This window comes from Neopsephotus bourkii, unplaced genomic scaffold (genome assembly GCF_033783945.1).
Source record: "Neopsephotus bourkii isolate Nb327-2 ecotype Australia unplaced genomic scaffold, CSIRO-AGI_Nbou_v1 NB_1792, whole genome shotgun sequence".
In the NCBI taxonomy this organism is placed as follows: Eukaryota; Metazoa; Chordata; class Aves; order Psittaciformes; family Psittacidae; genus Neopsephotus; species Neopsephotus bourkii.
Genome location: NW_026902266.1, coordinates 10,549,432 through 10,571,837, shown reverse-complemented (window position 1 = coordinate 10,571,837; position 22,406 = coordinate 10,549,432). Strand labels below are relative to the sequence as shown.

The following is a 22,406-nucleotide window of genomic DNA, read 5'->3' as shown; positions in this document are numbered from 1 at the left end:
GCTACAGCCAAGGGGGGGCTGAGTATGGAAAGAAGGGGTTAAGAAGGGCCGCAAATGCCCCCTCCCTCCCTTGCCTGATTTGAGGTTGAGGGCCGTTTCCACAGCGCTCATGGGAAGACCAGACCAGGACCTGGACTTCCCACTGCGCAACCGCCGACCCCGCAGAGGGAACGAGTCTGCCCCAGCGACGCACAGCCCCTTGCCTCCCTCAGGCTCTCGCCTGGCCTCCGGCACAGGGCGCATGCGCGCATCTGCGCGTAAACTGCATTGGAGCTCGGGACTCGGTGACGGCTTGCCGGCAGTGGCCAGCTATGGCGTACTCGACGTGCTGCAGGGTGGCTGTGGTCTCCTGCCTGGTGCTCTGCGTGTCTCTGCTCTTGCCGCGGACCTTCTTGTCTCGGGGCGGCGGGCGGCAGGAGCCCGGGACTGCGCCGCTCGCAGCGCCCGCGCCGCCGGAGGGTAAGAGGCCACGGCGGGCCCCGCTGGTGGCGGCGGCGGAGGCGGCTCCGCGGAGGCGAGGGCAGGTCGCTCCCCGCTGCCAGCCCTGGGCTGCCAGCCCTGGTCTCCCGGCCCGGTGCTCAGAGGTCCATGTGCCGGCGGCAGCTTGGGGGCTCAGCGGCGAGTTTGGGGCGCGGCAGCGGCGGGCGTCGGTGCTGCACTGGGCCCGGCCCGTGAGGACCCCGCTGCCGGGGTTGCTGGTGCCGGCGGCCGGGCTGGTGCGAGCAGGCCCCGGCTGCACGGAGCGTCTGGAGGGCGCTGCCGCCTGGTATGGAAACTTAGCGTAGTGCATCCTTCCCATGAGTGTTACCTGTGACACTCTCATGCTGTCCTTCATGATGTGTGGAATGACTGAGATTGAATTCACTGTTCTGTGATTTACCTTTTACTTTTCCGTACCAAAAAAAAAAAAAATAGTTTAAAATCTTCCAAATTTCACTTTCTTTTGTGTAAGTGGAGTACTAAAGCTACTGGAAAGACACATACCACTTTTTATTTTTCCCATTGTGACGTATCACTTTTTTTTTGAACGCTTCATTGCTTTGTTATTTTCTGTATAGAAGCTTTTGTTGTTGCACATGAAATAAAGGTTCATTTGAATTGTCTTCATTGTTTAGTTTCCTACTCTGGTATTTTAAACCTAGCTTTCATGCACCATAATGTGTGTGCACGTGATGCCTCATTTAGAGTCAGGTCCTGTCCATGCTGTCCCTCAAGCTATGTACTTGCCTCCCCTGCCACTGCATGTTTCCTTTTAAGTTCTGGAGGAATGAGTTCATACAAGCATCTGCCATTCTCTTTATGCCCATTGCCTTCTGCTATAGGTTTTTCTCCCCAGGGCACTTCACATAGCCCCATGTCTGGCAGCAAACCAAAGGTGAGTCTGGTGGAAGTACAGAAAACTTCTGGGTCACACTGGATGCTGTCCCGCAGGGATGCCTGTTCAGTCACTTCATCTGCAGCAGCGTGGTACTCATGTGACTATACCATTCTGCAACATTGTTGTCATTTGTCCAGGATTTTTTAAGGACGGTAGTCTGAAGTTACTGCCAAAAAAATGTTACATTGAACTGAAATCTGTGTCTTGCATTCTGTAGCTACTCTCCCATGGTGGTTGGTATTCTTGGTCTTTTAAGAATGTCAGTATAGGTTCATCATCGCTGTAGATCTACAGGTCTATAGTTTCATTGCAGAATCTCTTACTACCGAAGTCCTGAATGGTAGCTGATGGTTCTTTTGGCAGAACTTCAAGAGCAGTTATCATGAGGGCCTGGAGAGGCCCAGAAGGCATCACAGAGGCTCTGTAAGGACATTGGAGACCCATGGCTGAAGCAGTGATGGGAGCAGATGCTCTGGGAGCTGGTACCTCTCTCCATTAACTTCTGACCTGTGTAGTTCCTGACTGATCCCGCAGTGATACCAGATGGTGGGGTTTGACAAACCATTTTCCTGTAGCAGTGAAGTCTTAGGCAGTTGTGGGTAATGTTGTGGGGTTTCTTTCTTTGGACTGGATTGGTCTGACAGAAAAAATAGCTTTAAAAAACCAAACCAAAACAAAAATCTTGCTCCCAACTTGTTTTCAGTCACAGCTTTATGATGAACACTGTTCATACCTGCTATAGCATGGCCTCCTTTAAGCTGTGCTGTCATAAGCTGACTAATCACAGCCACCATTAAATGCTTAACATAAATACTATTTCCATCATAAACACGTAGTCTAAATATTCTCTCCATCACCCTGCAGGAGATAACAGTTCAGTGTGGGTTAGTGTGTACCTGGCGCAGAGTGACTGCTTGGCATGCACCTCTTGTAGCCTTTGGCTGAGAATGCAATACCTCACCTCACCTTATCCATTTCAGGTGAGAATTTATAGTCCATATATTCAATTTGATAGCAAGAATTTCATTACACCTGCTCTGTAGACCAAACTTTATTTCACTTGAAGTTATTTTTTTATTGGAAGAATAAATCTGGATTGAGCAGTTTATATCTCTGTCATTAGTCGTCCTCTTCAGTGAACTGGTAACGGCAGTTACCTGGCAAAAGTTTCAGGGACTTGAAGTAGTCGTTTCATTCTTGAAATTAATAAAGTGCTTATTGTAGTTTTGGGGGCAAAATGACAATAAAACATTCTTAAAGTTTACTACCTTTTGTTAGAACTCAGTGTTAACAAGAAGGCTTTTTATTCAAACAGTGTTTAAGCATGGAAATGTCACTTCCTCTAGTAAAGCCATTTTCAGAAGTCTCCTAGGAAAATTATGAACATGGCTTCTATATTAGTAGAGGTTAATATAATCTTTCTGACAGAAAGGTTGTTCTTTATCACAGTCATAGTTTCATGTATTGAGAACAGAATCATAGAATAGTTAGGGTTGGAAAGGACCTTAAGATCATCTAGTTCCATCCCCCTGCCATGAGCAGGGACACCTCACACTAAACCATGTCACCCAAGACTCCATCCAGCCTGGCCTTGAACACCGCCAGGGATGGAGCATTCACAACTTCCTTGGGCAATCCATTTCAGCGCCTCACCACCCTTACAGTAAAGAACTTCTTCCCTATATCCAATCTAAACTTCCTCTGTTTAAGTTTTAACCCGTTAGCCCTTGTCCTGTCACTACAATCCCTAATGAAGAGTCCATCCCCAGCACTCTTATAGGCCATGAGATAACTTATTTAAAGAGCTCATTGTGAATGTATCGCATTTCTGGTTTACTTCATGGGCAGGCATTAGAAATTTTTTTTAATCTTTTGGAAACGAGGAAGAAAGAGCTACTAGCAATTTCAAAAGTACTTTTAAGTTTACTGTTCACAAATATTTGCCATGCATTTTGTAAAGCTCCTCTCTGAGATGGTAATTTAAGAAAAGCCTTTCAGCTCCATGACAACGAGTGTTTAGTCTGTCTCTATTCTTATGAACAATCAAGTGGCATCAGCTTTCCTAGAAAAATACATGACTGTTCAGGTAATGCATCTGTCCAGCTTGGGTTTGTGCAATGCATGTATCAGTGGCCTGCAGCTGTCCTTACTTAGGAAAATTAACATGTTTGTTTCCTTTTGGGGCATTTTTTGTGTTTTTCTTTTTAACCTCCACCTGCAATATTTAATAGAAAATGTTGAAGCATTTGACTGTGTCCACTAAAAACACTAATGTGGTGGTTTACAGTTAGGTTTCTAAAGTTGTGTTGTTGGAAGCACAGCTAGAGCTATTCTGAAAATGTCAGTAAAAACAAAAACTAAATGAATGCATACTGTTTGTCCATTTTATCTTGATGTTAGATTGTCTGCCAGAGTGAAAAATATTTATAGAAAGATTTAGAAGAGAAAAATATAAATGACTACATGTGTAAAAAATCTAAAACATGAGTCTCGTGATAGTGTATAACACTGAAATAGTGGCCTCAACAATAAACTGAACATGAACTTGTAGTGTTATATAAAGGATTGGTTACTTGGGCTTTGTGTGGGCAGAGGAGTTGGGGAAATTACAGGGTGTCAAAAGAATAGCAGCAGAAATGATATAGTGGCTTGAAAGAGGATTTAAATTAAATGTCAAGAAAACAGTTTCTGTATATATTAGTCTAAGCTATTATACCAAACATGGAGGTTATGCAAGAAAACCTAGGACGACACTTTCAGCCAAGAGAAGATGAAGTTACTTTATCATGGAGTCCGTGGGATTTCCTTTGTGTTGCCACTTGCAACTTTAGAACCCTTTGGCTAATTCATCTTGTTAGACAGAGGGTGAAAAAAATAAATGTTTTATGAAAATACACTACTGAGAGGGGCTAAAGATTGATTCAAGTGTCCTGAGATGCAGGTTTCAGTGTGAATGCCTCTTTATTGGCATCTACCAGAGAGGGAGGTCTTGCATAGCCTACTCAGGAAAAGCTTTGCTTAGAGCATATATCTTCTTCAAATATCAAGTCAAACAGAGCAGGGCAGAAAAATGTGCAAAACTCTTGAGTTCTGGTTCTCACAGAAGCATATTTTATTGCTGATCCCTGGGACTGTCTGAAAAAATGCTGATTTTCTTTTTTAGTCACTACGATGAACATTTTACCAGGGAAATGTAAATGTCAGCTAATGTAAATAAGCATCCCTCAATGTGGGAGTCCAAGTACAGTTTGAAGATAGGTTTGAGAACTGGAATTTGCATTGCTGAGGCAGGAGGATAGTTCTGTATCCCATTGTCAAGTGTTTTTTTTTAGTTAAAGCTTTTGCAAAACATCTAGCTGGGTTTGTTCTTGGCCGTTTTCTCTTGGGCTGTGTTTTTTGGTTGGTTGGTTTTGCATGCACAGGAAGGAAAAGTAAATATCTTACTTGGAAAAAAACACAATCTTAGCATTTCCAAAACAAAGTGGTATAATCATGGTTTTGGAATGGAAACAAATTAAAAAAGCAGAGGGCCTAATGCAGAGAATAGCCAGAGCTGTGGGTGCTGTCCCCCACAGTTGAGATTTGAGGAGCAGTGAGAACAGCATCCTTTGCTGTCAGCTTGGAAGAATCAGATGCACTTCTCAGACTGCCATTTCCTGTCTCTGACCCTTCTCCTACGCTTCTTGGTGTCTGAAGAACGTGTGCATTTTATAAATGAAGTAATGTATCTTATGTTTTCTGATTAATTGAGTGCAAAGTTAACATAGCAACAGCCCATATGTACTGTATGTCAAACTTTTATTTTTGTATTATACATGTGTATATGTATGTGTCCCAGCATTTTACAGCTGGTCAGATGTCACAGAAAGATGTATTACCTACACTAAGAGTGGCTGAATTGTACAATAACTGAAGTCTAAATAAGTTTTTAAATAGTCAAGTTGGGCTCAGTAACAATTCCTAAATCCCATTCAAACAAAACCACAGAACAGCTTTCTTGGAAACCAGATACTTGGATGATCTGTGTATTATCACCTTGTTGGCTGTTGTGTGCTATTTAAGAGTTGCTTTTTTCAGTTGAGTGCTCTTATTGTTAAGAGATCAAAAACCCCACAGTAAATCTAACATGGTACTGCTATTAAGGACTTTATCTACATTCAGAAACCTACAGTCTCTTAGACAACACAAATGTTAGTTGGGGAATAATTTCATTTTTGGACTTAACAGCCATTGAAGGGCCAGGATTAGATAAAGCATGCTCTGCTTGCCTTGTAGCTGCTTTGCAAAGTTGGTTTGAAGCATTAAACAGACAAATTATTAAATATGTTGTGTAAACCTTAGGTAAAAAGATTGCAAAGCCAGGTAGGGTTTATTCAAAACAAGGGCCCAATTTGTGCCCTTCCATGCTCCTTTAGAAGCATCACTTGATTTTATTGATGGAGAATATGTTGTTGTCTCCATTTGAAAGTGGTTTGTTTCATTCCTGGAAATGTGTCATCTGGACACATCACCTACTTGGTTATGGGGTTAGAGTGTTGGGGTTTTTAATAGCACAGGGTATCTTGTTCATTTGATAGTGGCATCCAAATCGTTACTCATTTCCATCTATATACTGTATACTTGACAGTTTTGTGCATATGCTGCTTTTGAGTCACGTGCTGCCAATTTCCTCTATGATTTGCATGGGTTCTTCACAATAAAAAGCTATGAAAAATAATATGTATATATTTTAATAAGGAAATCATTATAAAAGTTTTTAAATCAATAGATTTAGAACTAGGAGCCATGAAATTCCCCTTTTAAATTACTTTGATATTGAAATCACTAACATGTGTCCCTTTGGCCTGATTATCTTTAATTGTATTGAAGGTTTTAAAGCACAAACAACGCCTTGTGTCTAAATTAGAAAACTATTTCCTTTAAATACAGTTTCACCTTTGTCAATTATTTTCTGTTTTCTTTATCTCTTTTTTTTTTTTAAATAAGGAATATTTGCATGAGTGTAAGATGTTTTACAAAGGTTTATCTACCCTGCTGTTCCATCCCTGCCTCAGTCATACTGCTCTCTGCACGACATCACACTTATTTTCACAGTGACCTACTGCTACAAGGCATTCCTGCTGGAGCAATGGGACTGTTTTGTAAATAAGATGCTATGCTTTCCATCACAGACCTTGAATAATTCACTAATATTAAAGTGCATGATAAAGCTTCCTCAGAGTTAACCCTGAGCTAATCTGAGAGTGATTTTGGTCAGCGGTGGTATACCTGGATAGTTCCACTAAAGCCTACAGCACTCAAAGAATGTATGCTGTCACTTATAACGAAATGTGTTTTTAATAGTAGCACTTCATGAATTATTGCTATCACTTCCTAATATATATTTACTGTAATTTTCTATGCTCAGGAATTTAGCTTCCTATGATGGTGTTTCCTAGCAAGAGCAAATGTTAATTTAATTTTCTCTTGTATTGCTTCTCATAAGAATAGTTGCAGCTGGGTACTCAGAGAAGCAAAGTTAGTTATTTTCAGTGCTATTTCAAACCTGCTTTTCATTTTCTTTATGCAAATGTATGCAGGCTGCCCCAGTGCCAGTGAGCAGGCTGCCTGGCTTTCCTGCTGCATGTGCCAGGGTTGGAGAGTTCTGCAGCTGGCATCAAGGGGTGAGCTGCAGCTCAGCATGGCACTCCCCATCTCTGGTGCTTGCATCCAATGCCTCCCACCACCAGACTCAGTGGCAGAGGAGCTGAATAATCCGGTTCAGTCCCAATCAGTGGGAGGGAATGCAGGTGAAAGTCCAAGCTGGATATGGAGATAGAAAGAAGGATGTTAAGTACCTGGAGGAGTAAAATACTGAATTTCATGGCAAAAGTGTTGAATTCATAACAGCAAGAAATTAGAATAATGTGTGAGCTCGACGTTTATTGAGATTCTAGTGCATTTCAGTTGAATGAAATCATCCACAGCACTGTTTCGGGCTCTCTGCAGTCTTATTGTAGCATCCATGCATTCATGTAAGCTCACTCCCATTTCTTGTCTTTGCTGCACTCAAGGCTAGAAACTAACTTTTTTTCCTCTAAAATGATGAAGATAATATGTCCCAAGCTATATTCAATCTCCTCTTACATTGCTTTAGCTAACACCTTTTTAAGCAGAACCATTTGAGGTACTACCACTTTTCTTTATCTTTCATTGTTCATTTGTCAAAATCAGGTGAAATACTATTTCTTATGCCTATAGCTGAAAATCTATACCAGCCAAACACTGGAGTCATGTATCAAGATGTAGATGGGTAGTACATGTAGTAGTAAATGTATGGGTTTATATATTAACATGCCTTTGTGTAATATTGACAGATCAAGCTCACAGCAGAAAACTGATACATTGCTAGTTTGGTTTATTTCTTTAGTAGAGAGACAGAAGTATGACTTCAGGTTTTCATCCTGTTAGAGGTGCTGATTCATAGGGTTCTTTGGACAATTATGTACCTATTAAAATCTATATTTTGTTAATTGCCCTGCCAGCTCTTTCTCTTCTTGAAATCAAGAGAGTAATTGCACGTACCTAACTCCTAGTGCTACATAGTCACTGAGGGTTGAGTTTACAGACTTAGTACTTACAGTCCAACAAGTTACTTTATTCATCAGTGCTGGTACATTTAAAAATAGAGAAAATAGATCAGCCTCACCTGCTGCAGTTGTAGGCTGCCTGTAGAAGGGTGAAGAGTAACAGAATAATGGTGGTGTGGTTTTTTGCAGGGAAGCTCGGTCGATTTCCACCAAGGATGCATTACCAGGCTGCTCCCGACAGCCGAGCTGCTCCTCATTTTCCAAGGTCTCACCTTGCTGAAGCAGTTGCCAAAGCCAAGGCAGGTGGAAGCGGTGGTGGAAGCACTGGTGGAACCGGAAGAGGCCTTGTGGGGCAGATTATCCCTATATATGGGTTTGGCATCTTCTTATATATCCTGTACATTTTATTTAAGGTAAGACCAACATAAATGGAAAAGTCAGGGAAATAACAACTAAAACCCCTCAAAACAGCGAAGTCTCATTTCTGTACCTGGTTCCATTTCAGCATAGCTCTAGAATAAACCCCACAAGTGTTCATGCTGGACCTTTGATTAGTGTTTGAAAGATTGGTGTATCCTCTCGGGTTTGCTCTTGTAAAGACTGTAACAGAGAATGTAGGGATGGGTGGGTGCAATCCTGTATTGGCCTCTGACCTCATACAATTTTTTTAAGGATTTTCTTTTTCCCCTGGAAATTGTGTATGTCTAGAACATCGTTAGATTAATTTTCAATATACACATAGTATTCTGTTCTTTTAATGTGTGACTACATATTATATATACTGTGTATGTCATGTATTGTGTTCTATACAATCTACCAGGCATCTTTCATGATTGCTGGTTTTGCTGCTGTGCATACTTTTCTGTAGTTACTTTCTTGCATATTTTAATCTTCTGTCCTTTTTCTGTTGCATTTGGGGCTTATATTTTACTATTGTAGTCATCTTTTTTCACTCATTAGCTGGCTTCCAAGGGGAAAACTACTGCTGGAGAGAGGAAATGCCCTACTGCTGCACCTGGAAACATGAAGAGGAAAATCAGTATGTATGATTTCTGAGTTACATCTGTGTTGACTCTGTAGAGGTACAGTCCAACTGTGTTCTTCAAGTTCTGGGCACACTGTAAAGCTGTTGTTTACCCCATGAAGAACTAGCCAGAAGCTTCTGTGTTGGAATGAGCAAGAGTTAAAGTGAATTACTGCACTGTCACTTTCTAATCTCATTCAGCTAATGAGACTCTGTGAGAGTAGACTGATCCCAAGCCCCTCTGGAAGCAATGGCATCTCATGAGATTCACTGAATTAACTGTACAGATTTGCTGAAAAGCTATGTAGCTAATGATTAAAAAGGGATAATAGGATGTCCATCTATAATTATTCTGTAATGTGTGGTATTCTAGTAATAGCATATAGAGATATTATTAAAAGCTAGCTTCCTTTATTTGAATTTGTGAATTCTTATCCACCCCCAGGTACTTCCCTACTTTTTCTCTTCCCCTTTTGCAATGCTAGAAGTTTTTGTGAGTGCGATAAAGCAAGCAAATAGTATTCTGAAATATTATTTTGATTTTACCTAAACTATAATCAGTGGGATAGATTCAACTACTTGTAGATATTTATTAGATACATTAATAAGTTTACTATTGAAGATTGGATGAGTAGTTACCATAATAGTATTTAAATTAGCTGACTAAATTGCAATAGGGAAGAAAAGTACTTAGGGCTTTATAGAAAGTGCTACCGCTAGGTAATTTTCTTTAACATGCTGTAATTACCTTGACATTAATGTGTATATTTAGGAATACCTAATGTACTCAGCACTACAGATTGTGTTTTCAGTGCACTTGTTCTGTGTTGTGCCTGGAAATTTCGTGCAATTTATTAGCAACAGTAATTGTATTTTTTCCTCTAATGCTTGGTGAGAGAAACTAACTTTGCAGTAAGTTAAAACATTTGCCATCATTATAACCCAAAGAACTAGTGACAAAAATTATTCAGCCTTCTTCTAGAGGTCTTCATTTGTATTCCTAAAGCATTCTTGGTAAGCTGTAGCAGAGCAGGGGACAAGTCAGTGGACTAGGAACCTGAAGACAAGTGACCATTTACATAGGGACTTGGAGGGAGTAACTTCCTTTTTCTATGCCAGTTTCCCTTCCCCTGTTTTTAAAGGCTCAGACATGCAAAACAATGACATCAGTGATACATTAAGTAATGATGTTCTGTGCAAAATAGAGATCTTTCTAAAAGCAAGATGTTTGTGGATGGCTTTATTCCTACTATGTTGAAGTTCTGTTGTGCCTTTGTGCTACTTAGATGGATGTACCTGTAGCAGCTGAATGTTTAACTAAGCTAGGTTGGCTTCATTTTGTTCTGCAGTGGGGAACAATGAAGTCTCAGCTACAGGATTTTGAGCATGAGTTACAACAGCCAAACAAGAAGCTTCAGCTTTCTTATAGATATCCTTGCTGTTGCATCTTTACTGTTAACATTTTTGGCTACATTAAAGCCAGTATGGGTGTTCCTGCATGTCTGCATGTGTGTCTACTATTGCAGTGTAGACACATTTTTTGTAAAGAGGTGCAACTATGGCCATACCGTGCTTTGCTCCCCAGTCAGGTAGCTGTTCTTCCTGGTAAGCCTGGTACACCATTAGCACTTGCTGCCTGCTGCAGCACACCTATGCAGGGTTAGCTGGATGCCATCATGCCCATGAACTTAATTCTCTTTGATAAAGATGTGGTTTCTCAAACCTTGAGACTTCTTAAAAATGCTCAAGTGACCTTTTGTCTCTGTTCCCATGGACTTAACAGGGAAATTCCATGAGAACTATTAATTCAGCAATAGACAGTAAAACAGTATGGTTTCCTTAGGAGAAAAAAACCACAAACGCAGCCTATTTTCCGTTCCCTAACTTTAATGTCCAGGATATTTACAGTGGCCCACTCATTCTATTGTGAGGTTGCTCAGGAGCCTTTTGAAAGGTGTTTTCTGTATGTCCTGTTGCCATTAGAAATAGACTTCACCTTCCTATCCCAAGAGAAGTACGTAGAACTCTTTTAGCTGCATGTTTTAGTCCACTCACAACCAGTATGGTTTGGTACAGCATGTGCTACCTGTGATAATGGGACAGGGATACATTTTCAAAGCTTCTACTGACAGATCTTGGGATTTTGTTTGGTTTACAGCTGACTATGAGCTCACTCAACTTCAGGAAAAACTGAGGGAGACAGAAGAAGCTATGGAAAAATTAATCAACAGAGTAGGACCTAACTGTGACAGGTATGTTTCAAATTACCATTTTACAGAAGATTCTGCTCTGATTAGAAATTAAACTTTCTTACTTTTGCCATATTAAAATAACATTTTATTATTACTTCAAATGGTAGGAATTTGATTTTACACATCACACTTTTTGTTCTGCAGTTTTTATCTTTTTAGCATCTAGATTTAAAATAAATAATTTCTTCCAACTCCATTCTCCTTAAGCAGAAAAGCAACTATCCCTAACTTCCCATTTGTACGGTGCATAATGACAGGTACATGTGAACAAAAAACATTTAAAGAATATATAACAACGTGCCTTATGTGACTAAAGTAATATTCTGAATAGTTCCTAAGGGACCCATTCGTTTTATGTTATTTTCCTGTTATATGAATTATTTTCCTAAATAGAAATGCTGTTATAATCTATGTAAATGCCTGTTAGAATAGCCATAAAATATTTCTTAAAGGACAGAATTGTGTAATAATCTGATTCTATAACTTAGTTCCACCCTGTAACTAGTAAATCCATGCATTTGTTTCTAAACATAACAGAAAATATAAGAGTTGTAAAATCAGGATTTAAAAAATTTATTATGTTTATTGTTTGCTATAAATCTGAGATCACTATTCTATGTTACAAGGAAACTGGAAACAAGTCCATTTTTCATGAGGAGTGTAACAACACATCAGTAGGACAATGCATAACTGCAGTGTTGAAAATTTAAATACCACGAATATTGAAGTGATGTTTGCAAGCAAAGTAAATAGCTGATCAGTTTGTAATGCATGTTAACTTTGGATCTGTCAATGCCTGGTTTAACCCATTCTGTAGGAACAAATCGGTGCTGAACTTGCCCATGATGTTTATTTATGCTTCGAACTGCATTCTCTTTGAGTGTGTAGTTCTGCCCACTTTGCACCACGCTCTGTATTGTGGCTGCACTCATCTCAGCAAGATGAGGTGCCAGGCTTGCCTGTGTTATTCCAGGTTCCAGCGGGAGAACCCCTAAACTGCCCTGGTTTTGTTAGTGAAACAGGATACTATTTTGTCTATCTCTGTTTTTGAGAGCTAACACAATGCTCTATGCTTACCTTTAAGCTGCCAGAAATAGGCTTATGAGCTGCCCAGATACTGTGCTGACTCTCAGATAACATATTTTTAACTGAGAAAATGGGTTTAGGGTCTGATCCAGTGTTTGTTCCACTCTGTCTTATTGGCTCAGAGCCTCTATTTAGTGGAACTTCCCTTCTTTGTTCAACCAAACTATTTATATAGATGGATCTAAAGGCCTCAGGGGAAATCAGAATCTGAACCTAATGAATTTTTTTTTTTATGTAGCTTCTTTAAAGAGAAGGGGAAAAGCACCTCTAGATGGAGCAAATAGCTGCTTTTAAAATAAGACACCAGACTTCGAAGAAAAGACCCAGACATTGAAGCTTTCTTAATCTATCCTGTGATACTCATTAAGTTCAGTAATACTGGATGAAAGTCTTAAAATGTATGGTTAGAAAGTGTAATTACAGCACAGGGTGTAGTGCTAGGATTATCCAATCTGGATGTTGATAGATGAAAGAGGAGGAGAGCAAAAATACTTGAGCTCCATTTATTAATACACAGTTGAACATAAGTTTGGGGTTTTTTTTTGATGTACAACAGAAAAGGCAGAGGAAGAAATAAATGGTATCAAATTTAATGCTATAAGAACCCAGGTGAGACCATGACCTGTTATACTAGATATGGCAAAGTGACTCCCAGCCTGCAAAGTGAGGTGTTAGTACCCAAACCAAAGGTTGTATTTTGCATTGTCACAAAAACGGTGTATCACCATAACACAGTGTTTGCAACAGCACTGAGGTCTGAGCTCGTGCCTCTGTGTCCTTTCACTGTACTTCAGAGTATTATTCTTGTGGCCAAACTGCTCCAAGGGTTCATCCTGGCTTTTTCCTGGTGAAGATTTTTAGAATCAAAAACAATTCTAATTTTGTGTATTTTCTTAAAAAAACTGTTTCTTTTGAAATTGGATACATTTGGAAGGACAGTTTATTCTCAGATAACGCTGTACCTCAGAAAGAAAGCTTTTTCCAAAGGAGTAGTGTATACTGTGCGGTGTGATTTTACTCCTTCTTCTGTAGCAAGTGTACGTGCTGATTTCTTGTTGTGGTGTGTCCTCCCCATTTCTTTTTTTGTCGAAAGCATTTGAGCAAATGAGGCTGGAAGACCTCTCAATGCTCTTAGCAGGTTTTCTCAGATGGGATAGCTCCTATCATCCAGCTCTATGTTGTAGAAGGTAGGCTGGTTGGGGTTTTTTTTATGAGGCTGGAAGACCAACCTTCAAACCAGCCAAGAAGACCTCTTTCCAAACCAGCATACTAACTGGAATTGGTACAGCCATAAGGAGAGTTTGCAGAAATGCAAAACTTACTTTCAGAAAGTAAAAGCACAGATGCTTTTAAAAAGGCCTAGCATGTAGTAGCAAGGACTAGAAGCAAGTTAAGGAAAGCAAGAGGAAGAAAGAACTACCTGGCCAGGTCCTCAGCAGCATAACCAAATCTAAACTGAGACAGACAAAGACAGTTGTTACCTAGTGCACACATTTAAATGGGTAGTACATAGTACCTAAGGATATAGTGATTCACAGCTCTGAGAAAATCTAGCACTTTTCCCAGCACTTTTTTAACAGGTTGTAAATTTAAATTACACACTTTTATAATTTATCATCACATCCTATCACTAAGGGGACCTCAGTATCTCCAGTCTCTAAATGTAGACCTTTATAGTCCAGTATCTCTCAGCAGAGATGAAAAGCTTTGCTGGAAATTTGGTGATTCATAAATAAAGACTTGGTTGGTGGCTATAATAGGTCTCTCCACATTGAAAGCATGCATACTGCTTTTTTCCCAGGCTTTTAGCAGTGTTTCAGTGTTGGACCAGTGATATAATGGGTACGATATTTTTCCCTACCCATTCTCATGGATGTCTTACCCATATTCTTTTCACCACTGTTTGTAAAGTTTGGTATTTTCCTACTACTTTAAATTGAAAAATACTGGTAAATATTTTTCTCAACGGGAGTATTGTACAATGCTCTCTTGTAAAAAATTCTCAGTTTCTGGTGATTAGGTAAGAGGTAGAAATAATCAGCTCCATTACCTGCTTTTAAAACCCTCTTTACTAGGCTGTCAGTTGGAAAAAAATATCTTTTTACTATAAACTAAACAAATGTAATATGGAAGAAAGAGAGAGTCTGATATCTGTGGAGTGCCAGTTTTGGGCTATTGTTAATAGTGATTATTTTCAGGTCATGAATCAAAAAACACACTGGTTGCCACATCTGAGGTACTGTGTTAGATTGTGGATTTTCGCTAAAGTCATGATAGCTCTTTAGGAGATGTTCTGATCTCAGTGTAAGAGTAAGAAACATTTACCTGTTAGTGCATTGCCACTATGAAAAGTAATAGCTGTGTGGGAGCCACAAGCACACAAAGCAAAAATAATTACCTTTTCTTATACTGTAAACTTTTTGCATCTGTTGTCCTTTGTGTTCTGAAGTGCATTATACCCTGGTAAATCCCTCATATGCAGGCAGCCAGATGTCTTATACATTGCCAGCATCCTACACTAAGTCTTCCTAGAGGCCTTAAATGAAGTAGAAATGGTGCATGGGCTTTGGTTTCTCCCCCTCTAAAGGGAGATTTGTCATTTAAGCAAGGTATCTGGAGGAGGAATACTCTGAAATACGGAGCCCTTGTGTTGCAATAAGACAGTAGTGCTTTCTAATGGGAGTATCCAGCGTGTTAGAAATCTTCCCATACAAAATACCACGGTGATGCAGCTGCTTTGATTGATCCTATATCTGAGGTAGCAGTTCTCCCCATTGTGTTAAACAGATAGACCTGTCTTCATGCGGGTGATATATATTCAAATTACATACACTTTTGTCTGTAAGGGGAGGATTGTTTGGCAGTTCTGTTAAAGCTTCTGTCAAAGGCAGCTAGCTGATGAAGCCATTTCTTTGTGTGTCTGTTAATTCACATCTCAAATTCTGTATCTGCCTAGCCCAGGCTTTTCAGAAGATGCAGTGTCACACCTTCACTTGCTCTGTGGAACAAACTGCCACCACAAGTTGAGGAGACTCAGCGCAACCTCCATATAACGCTGGGGGCATATCAGCCTTTCAAACTGTGGGGCCTGTCAGGAGAAGCACAGGGAAGTGATGTTTAGCTTTGTGATCTCAAACAGTTTAATCTGGATAGCTGCTAATGGAACCAGTGGGCCTGCTCTTAAATCAAGTTCAGTTACAGACAACTGTGAGTGCAGCTGTGCACGAAATCTAGCCCATTGTCAGCACTGTGATCAGCATTGCACAGATCAGCAGTACAATGCTAATCTTTTTGGCTTTAAACCTGTACGACTCTGCTGCCTTTAGTGAAGTAACTGTTGTGTCACCACCATTTCTGGATATGTAGAATAGCACAAAGTACCTCTTAAAAGCGCTGCTCTAGTCATGACAGTTACTAAGAGGGAAAACTAAAGATGGATGCCACAAGTTTTCAAGTTTATGAGATTTCAGGCACCTGAAACAAGGTTTAGGCAAATACTAATCACCTAAATTCAAAATCATTAACCTGTTTCCAGCTCCCCTCTTCCCATCTCACCCCTAAGATTCCCTGAGCAGCTGTCTGGTCTTGGAGATTATCTGTCTGATAGTCTTCAGCTCACCAGAGATCACTGCTCTGACCTCGCTTACCTCTATAGTACAGCATTACATGCATCCCAAGGGCCACCCTTTTTGAGTAACTACGGGCAATGGATCCTGCCTAAAACATACCAGGATTCAAAAGAGCACTAGAGTAGTGCCTCAGTCCCCTGAGAGGCTTGAAGTGGTACTTACAGAGAGGTCAGAAACACCTGCTCAAGTACAAATTGAAACTCAAGATGAAACAAGAACCATTTTCACCCGTTAAGTACAGCCAGTATCTTTCTTATTCTGACCTACTGAGTTACTCAGTAGAGCTCAGATCACTGCCCTCCAACTACCTTTTTGTCCATAATATTTTTAGAAGACTATTTCTTTTTCCCAAGAAAATAACATGTAATGACTACATGATCTTATCTGTTGGAGCATTCTTGTTACAACAGTATTACCTGAACAGCAGTAATTAATAGAATTAACAGTGTAGAACCAGTCAAAATTAGTTTGCTTTCAAACTGATAAAAATCTCAGTCCTCTCCCACTCTCCATCTGATTCTAAAGGGCAAGTTAAAGTTAAATGTAACACCTTCTTTTCATTTTTAAATCTTCCTTCTTCTCGCCCCATCTCCCCACCAGGCAGCATTGTGGACTCTCTGTAACAACACTGCGATCTGTCCAACTGACATATTTTAATGAAGCCTAGCAAATCTGATACATGTAGTGGCCATAATCAGGTATCAATAGACTCTCGAGACTAATGTCTGTGTGAGACATTTTGATCAGCCCTACAACCTGTTTTAAATGTAGCATAGGTTTTGAATTACATTTTCTTATAATGCTTTAAACAAGGCATGCTGCACTGATTTTCACCTCTTTTAAAGGTCAGAAATTTCTGTAGTATCTTTTGTACCATAACTCTTTCCTGTGTATCACTTTCATCTTGTTCTCACGTTGGCTGTACCTACCTTCCTTTGCCTGTTTAAGTTTCCAGGTTTTCTGGGTAAATGGATAAACTTTATACCAAGCTGAAGTGCAGACCACATGCAGATGCTGAGCAGTGATCATTCTGCAGCCAGGTTTCTTCACGCTGTACTGCTGGGACAGACCAACCAGTTGGGTTCAAACCCAGTTAACAGTTTGTAATAGTAGTGGACTGAATTCTGGTGTCTAATATTTTCTAGAAGAACTCAAAATGTTACAACGGACCAGGAAAAAAGGTTACTTCAGCAGCTTCGAGAAATTACTAGAGTTATGAAAGAGGGAAAGTTCATAGGTGGCAACTCTCCTGAGAAGGAAGCTGAAGAAGCTCCTTACATGGAGGATTGGGAAGGTAAGCAAGGCCTTTCTTACCATTACCCTGATGAGAAAGTCTGAATTAGGACTACTTATATCCTTCCTTTCAGAAGTCAGTGTTCTAAACTTTGCAAAAGGTGATTAGTTTTCCCAACTGTAATCAAAAAAAAAAGGATTTTGAGGTATCCAGCATTTCCTTTAGTCACTATGCTATCTGCTGCCAAAGTGGCATATGAATATTCACACACACTGCATCTGCTTCTGGGTCTTGGCTGCTGTAGGTTTGTATATTTCTCTTCTTTGCTGGGCTAGATTTTATGCAAAATCATAAACCCCTTGGAAATCAGAATCAGTACATTTTGGATAACTTAACAGTTTTTACTTTTCATGAGTAATTGTTCGTTCCAATGTTGTAAAAGTGATCTCCAGGATGTCTGTCTTTCAATAACTCTGTATTTTCCTTTCCCTTCCTTGGAGTTTACTTGTTACATAAATGTGTTTTCAAGATACCCTAGTTGAGCTGCTCAGTATCATAATTTTAAATGCAGACTTAAATCCTTGCTCTTTAAGCAGCTTTCAAAATGATCCATAACATAAAGCATAAACAGTGGACTGGAGCTCTGTTTTCTTAAGTCAAGTTCATGATGCATTTTCTAAAATAAAATGCACAAAATAATTCACATATCTGTTTTTTCAACTTTATAAATAATGCTGTTTATAGCAAAAGTCTTCAAAACATGAATCAGTCCATCTGTAGACAGAAACAAACAAAAAAATTAATCTACTTAAAGATCTAAATTACCCAGTTTTTACCTGATAGCTCCTATTGCTTTCAGCAAAACTCAGATACTCCTGAAAGTTAGGGTTGATATCCTGGCTCCCTAAAAATAAGTGGAGCTGTCTCATCATTACCCAAGAACTCATGTTTTGCACATTCTTGCCATGGATTTAATACTGTGATATATACATGCCATTAAATAGATGAGACTTATACTGACAGTGTTAAAATCAACTGTTCTAATAAACTTATGCATTTGTCACCGAAGTCAGTTCTACTTTTAAATGCTGGTAACACTTCAAGTTGCATATCACTTTATTAATCCTCAGGTTATCCAGAAGAGACCTATCCTGTCTATGATAATTCTGATTGCTTCAAGAGGAAACAGGACACAATCCTAGTAGACTACCCTGACCTGAGCCAACCCTCAGCAGAAGAGCTGGCAGAAAGAATGGAGGGCATGGAAGATGAGGAGCTTCTGTGCAATGAAACCCTGCTATCTGATCTCATCATAGGAAGGGGCAGTCATGATTTAATGCAGCAAAAGGATGAGGTAACTGGCATCAGTGAAGAAGAGCAGAGGGAACTTCATCACAGCCAAAGCACTGAGGAGTGTTGCTGTTGTTATGAGGATGATGATCCTGCTGTCATAGCAGAGAACGCTGTATTCCACTCTGAGAGCTGCAGCGAAGCAGAAGAATCAACCCAAGAGGATCTGCCTATGGAATCAGAAAATGAAAATGCAGCACTGAAAAAGCAAAAAGCCAGTGATTCAGATGAAACAGGCACACTGAGAAAGCGCAACACAAAAGGACTTGAGTAATAGGGACAATGGCCGATGTTACCTAGAGGGTCACAAACTGTTACTCATGTGAAAACTTCGTGTTCATCTCCTTGTACCATTTCATTCCCATGATAACAATCAATAACATCATCTACCTGAAGTGGAAGCCAATGCGCTCTTTCACGCAGTCTTGTCATGGCTTATTACTGCTTTGCCAACAGCAATTTGTCCTTGCTTTTTGGAGATTAGTATCTCAGAGCATATTATTTGGTTCAGATGTTTGTGATTCTTCCTAATTCTGAAGAAACAGTCCTTGGTTTTGCCCTTTGACATCCCAGAGTTCACCAAATGTCTCTTCTGACTTTCTCAAAAGCGTCTATTTGTGTGCTACCAGTTATGAAAATTAATCAAATCGATAAATATTTATGAGATTACCATGAAGCTGGAGGAGAAAGTATGCCTTCTTTTTCTTACCTGAAACCTAACTGGTCAGCAGAACAGACCACAGTCATACACGTAACTCTTTCTCAAGTGTGTCATTGCTGCTGTATGCCCAAGAAACCGCTGTCACTACAGTCCACAAGATTAACATGCTACCCCAAGCCACAGCCCACTTCCCAGCTTAGTCCATGCTGCAGGACCAGTAGCTTCATCTGTGTGTTCCATGAGAAAGACTGAAGCATTGTGAGTTGCTCTTTGTCTTTGCTTACACCTGTGGTAAAACATTTTGTTGGTGAAACTCCCAGATGAGTGCAGGAATCAGGCCATACTGTTAGAGAAGAACACTAACAATACCCCTGCTGTTTAAAAGAACACAAGGCAGCGAGGTCTGAACTTGAAAGCAGAGAAGAGTGTAAGGGTGAACCTTGGACTGAAAAGAAACCCCACCACTTCCAGGCCCCAGGGACCTCCCACAGTGTCCTCCGACAGACTCCTCACGTGGCACTGGCACAACAGCCCAAAGGATGTTGCCAAAAGGGCCTCTCCCCTGTCTCCCTCCAGGCTCTGTGCAGAGGAAATGGCACCTCCCCATGCTCCAGGGGCTGGGCCAGAAGATGGGGAAGAAGGGCCCACACATCACTTGGCCATCAGCAACTCTTCTATGGAGTGCTGGGAGACCTTGCACAGGCTGCAATGCCTCCCTTTCCCATCAGTGGGATCACTGACCTTTGGTTTAAATTCGTATTAGCTTTAAAAGTAAAAATACAGTATAAACAGCACTGGAAACTCCTCATGTTAAATAACCTCCATACTTTATGTAGGTAATTTACCACGGTGTTTCTGACCTTTAGTAGGGAAAGACATAGTTGCTTCAAACAAATCAAGTTTAATATTTCTGCAGTGTTCTGTATTGATAAACACCAGAACCTCTATGACATACACAAGGTAAATAATGTGAAAATACAAAAATCAGTCATTGCACATATTGGTAAATAAATACATTTACTACGGAATACCAAAGAGTTTCTTTAAAAAATTTACTTTGTAAAAGCACATTCTTGCAGGTTTATCTAAAACTCTATATAGGTCTGAACAAAAATGAGATTTCCAACAACTCAAAACAGGTCAAGACAGTCTTGTGTGCAAATAAGTGAACGTATTACATTATGAAAAAAATGACTGGTTAAATATTAGTTCTCATGGCTAAGACATCTTTTGACAGTTTTGATATTTTCCACTCTTTAAACCCTATATAATGTAAAGGAAATCTAGACCATAACATACTCAAATTCTACTGTGTATCATTGGTTTATTTAAGAAAGGCAAAGTGATTAATTAGATGATGCTAACTTGTTAACTGTGGAAATAAAAAAACTCATTAAAAAACCCTATCTAAACTGTTTTCTAATTTTATGGGGATGGACACATTCATGTAGCACTTACTGACATTTTCTACTTCTCGAAGTTTAAGTAAACAAGTCAGAAACAAAGACATATTTTTTTTTGCAGGCATATACAGTCCCAGCACATTCTAAAATGGGTATTTCTTCAGCTGCTCCCAAACACTGGATCTTTCAGACTGTCATAAGTGGGATGAAAACAGTGTTCAGAAATACAAAGCCAGTGTGTACTAGGAACTCTCAGAAATTAACCACCTCTGAAATATTTGCTTTCTGAGACACTTCTAAAGGTGTATCTGATTACAAAACATCCTCCACAGATAGTTTTACCCTTCTCCTCCTACTCTTGAGTAAAAGAAATCGTTCAAACAGGAGAAACAAAAGCCCCAGTCTTGTAACGACAGGGTACAGACTGACACCCTCTATGGATCAAGCCCACTGAGAAGTCAGCTCAAAGGAAAAAGGAGAAGCAGATGTCTGTCTGTAACAGGTACAGACACTTACAGGGACAGCATTTAAGAGAATTTTTTAAAATCTTTTCCAAAGAAAGATTTCACCTGTTCAAAATTATTTTAAAAGGGGTTTCAAGTAACAGACTCTTTAGAGATATTTTGCAATAATTAGCACCAAGAGAAATTACCATCGTTTATGTTGTCAGTCACAACAGTGGGAGAGAAGACTGAGTAATCTTCATATATCACCAAAGGAAATGTTTTAAGACTATATATGATTGTTTTCTAAAGACCCTGTTTAGTTGCAGTAATGACTTCACAGACTTTGAGACACATTTAACAGAAGATGTCAACTTCTTCACCAGTAGATATTTTAGATACCCCTTTGAATGTCAACAAGGCTTCATGGCTTGTATGTAAGCAAAAATTGGCCTTCCTTACACATGAAATTTTCTTAAGTATTCATGCCAGTAATGCCCGATTTCTGCGATCCAGGTAAGCCCCCTTTTAAACAAAGACAGACAAGATAACATCAGGACTCTGCATTGCAGAGACACGCAAATGGGGCATTACAGAGACACAACAGAAGTTAGAAAGAAACATTTAGTTACACCAGCAGGCTTTGTATTAGGCCTGAAATAAAAATAAATTGGTGAAAATGGCATAATGGAGAAATCTACACATGAACTGTTTAGGAGACATACAAATGGTATTGTCAGAGTTCTTACCAGTATGATGCAACATAACCAGTGACCGTATCAGTGAATACTAAAATCCATTACTTGTGATCAGCGATGCCAGGCAGTGTGCTAATTCTCCAGCAAGAAATCACCTTGCAGCCCTTCCCCAGCACATGCTGCTGCCCTGCCTGCATGCCGGAGTTCCTCCACACCTGTACATGGAACTTGTTTGCACTTTTAGTCTGATTCTCTGTAACTGCGTTCCTTGGACCGTACGTTCGTTCCTTTCTCTGGGCTTAGGGCTCAAGATAGTGCAAGTATAATAAAAAAGTCTTATGTGCAACGCAAACACACGGAAAGTTTAAAGAATTTAAGAGCCACAGGTCCCAGTTTCTGCCTTCAGGAGGAGCTCTTTCTTCAGTTTTAGGAGAGCTGTATCTTAATGGCTCTGGTTCTGCAGTTTCTATGCTAAGATCCATGCTCATCTTTGCAGCCGTATCCTCTGACTGATGCCAAGCACATGGGATGGGAAACAGCACACAGGTCAAAACATGCACTGTTACACAGCAGGATGTCAGTTAGCATGTATTAGTTGCATTACTTAGCGATAAACCCATCCATAATAAACCTGTTGTGTGTGGTTTTCTTATGTGGTGGCTGCTTGTGTGAATGCTAA

The 22,406-nt window shown here is 40.0% G+C and overlaps 1 protein-coding gene across 2 annotated transcripts; it reads left to right on the top strand.

Moving 5' to 3' along the window:
- The first annotated feature begins 234 nt into the window (after positions 1-234).
- On the top strand, positions 235-20,587 carry RIC3 (RIC3 acetylcholine receptor chaperone). 2 transcript variants are annotated; one of them, XM_061342421.1, is made up of 6 exons: positions 235-459; positions 8,137-8,360; positions 8,908-8,986; positions 11,130-11,223; positions 17,087-17,232; positions 18,303-20,587. In XM_061342421.1, the coding sequence occupies exons 1-6, from the start codon at positions 312-314 to the stop codon at positions 18,794-18,796; spliced, it is 1,185 nt and encodes a 394-aa protein (XP_061198405.1). In that variant the 5' UTR covers positions 235-311; the 3' UTR covers positions 18,797-20,587. The 2 variants fall into 2 exon arrangements, with proteins under 2 accessions (XP_061198405.1, XP_061198404.1); XM_061342420.1 differs by having other exon boundaries at positions 237-459; positions 17,084-17,232.
- Positions 20,588-22,406: the final 1,819 nt, after the last annotated feature.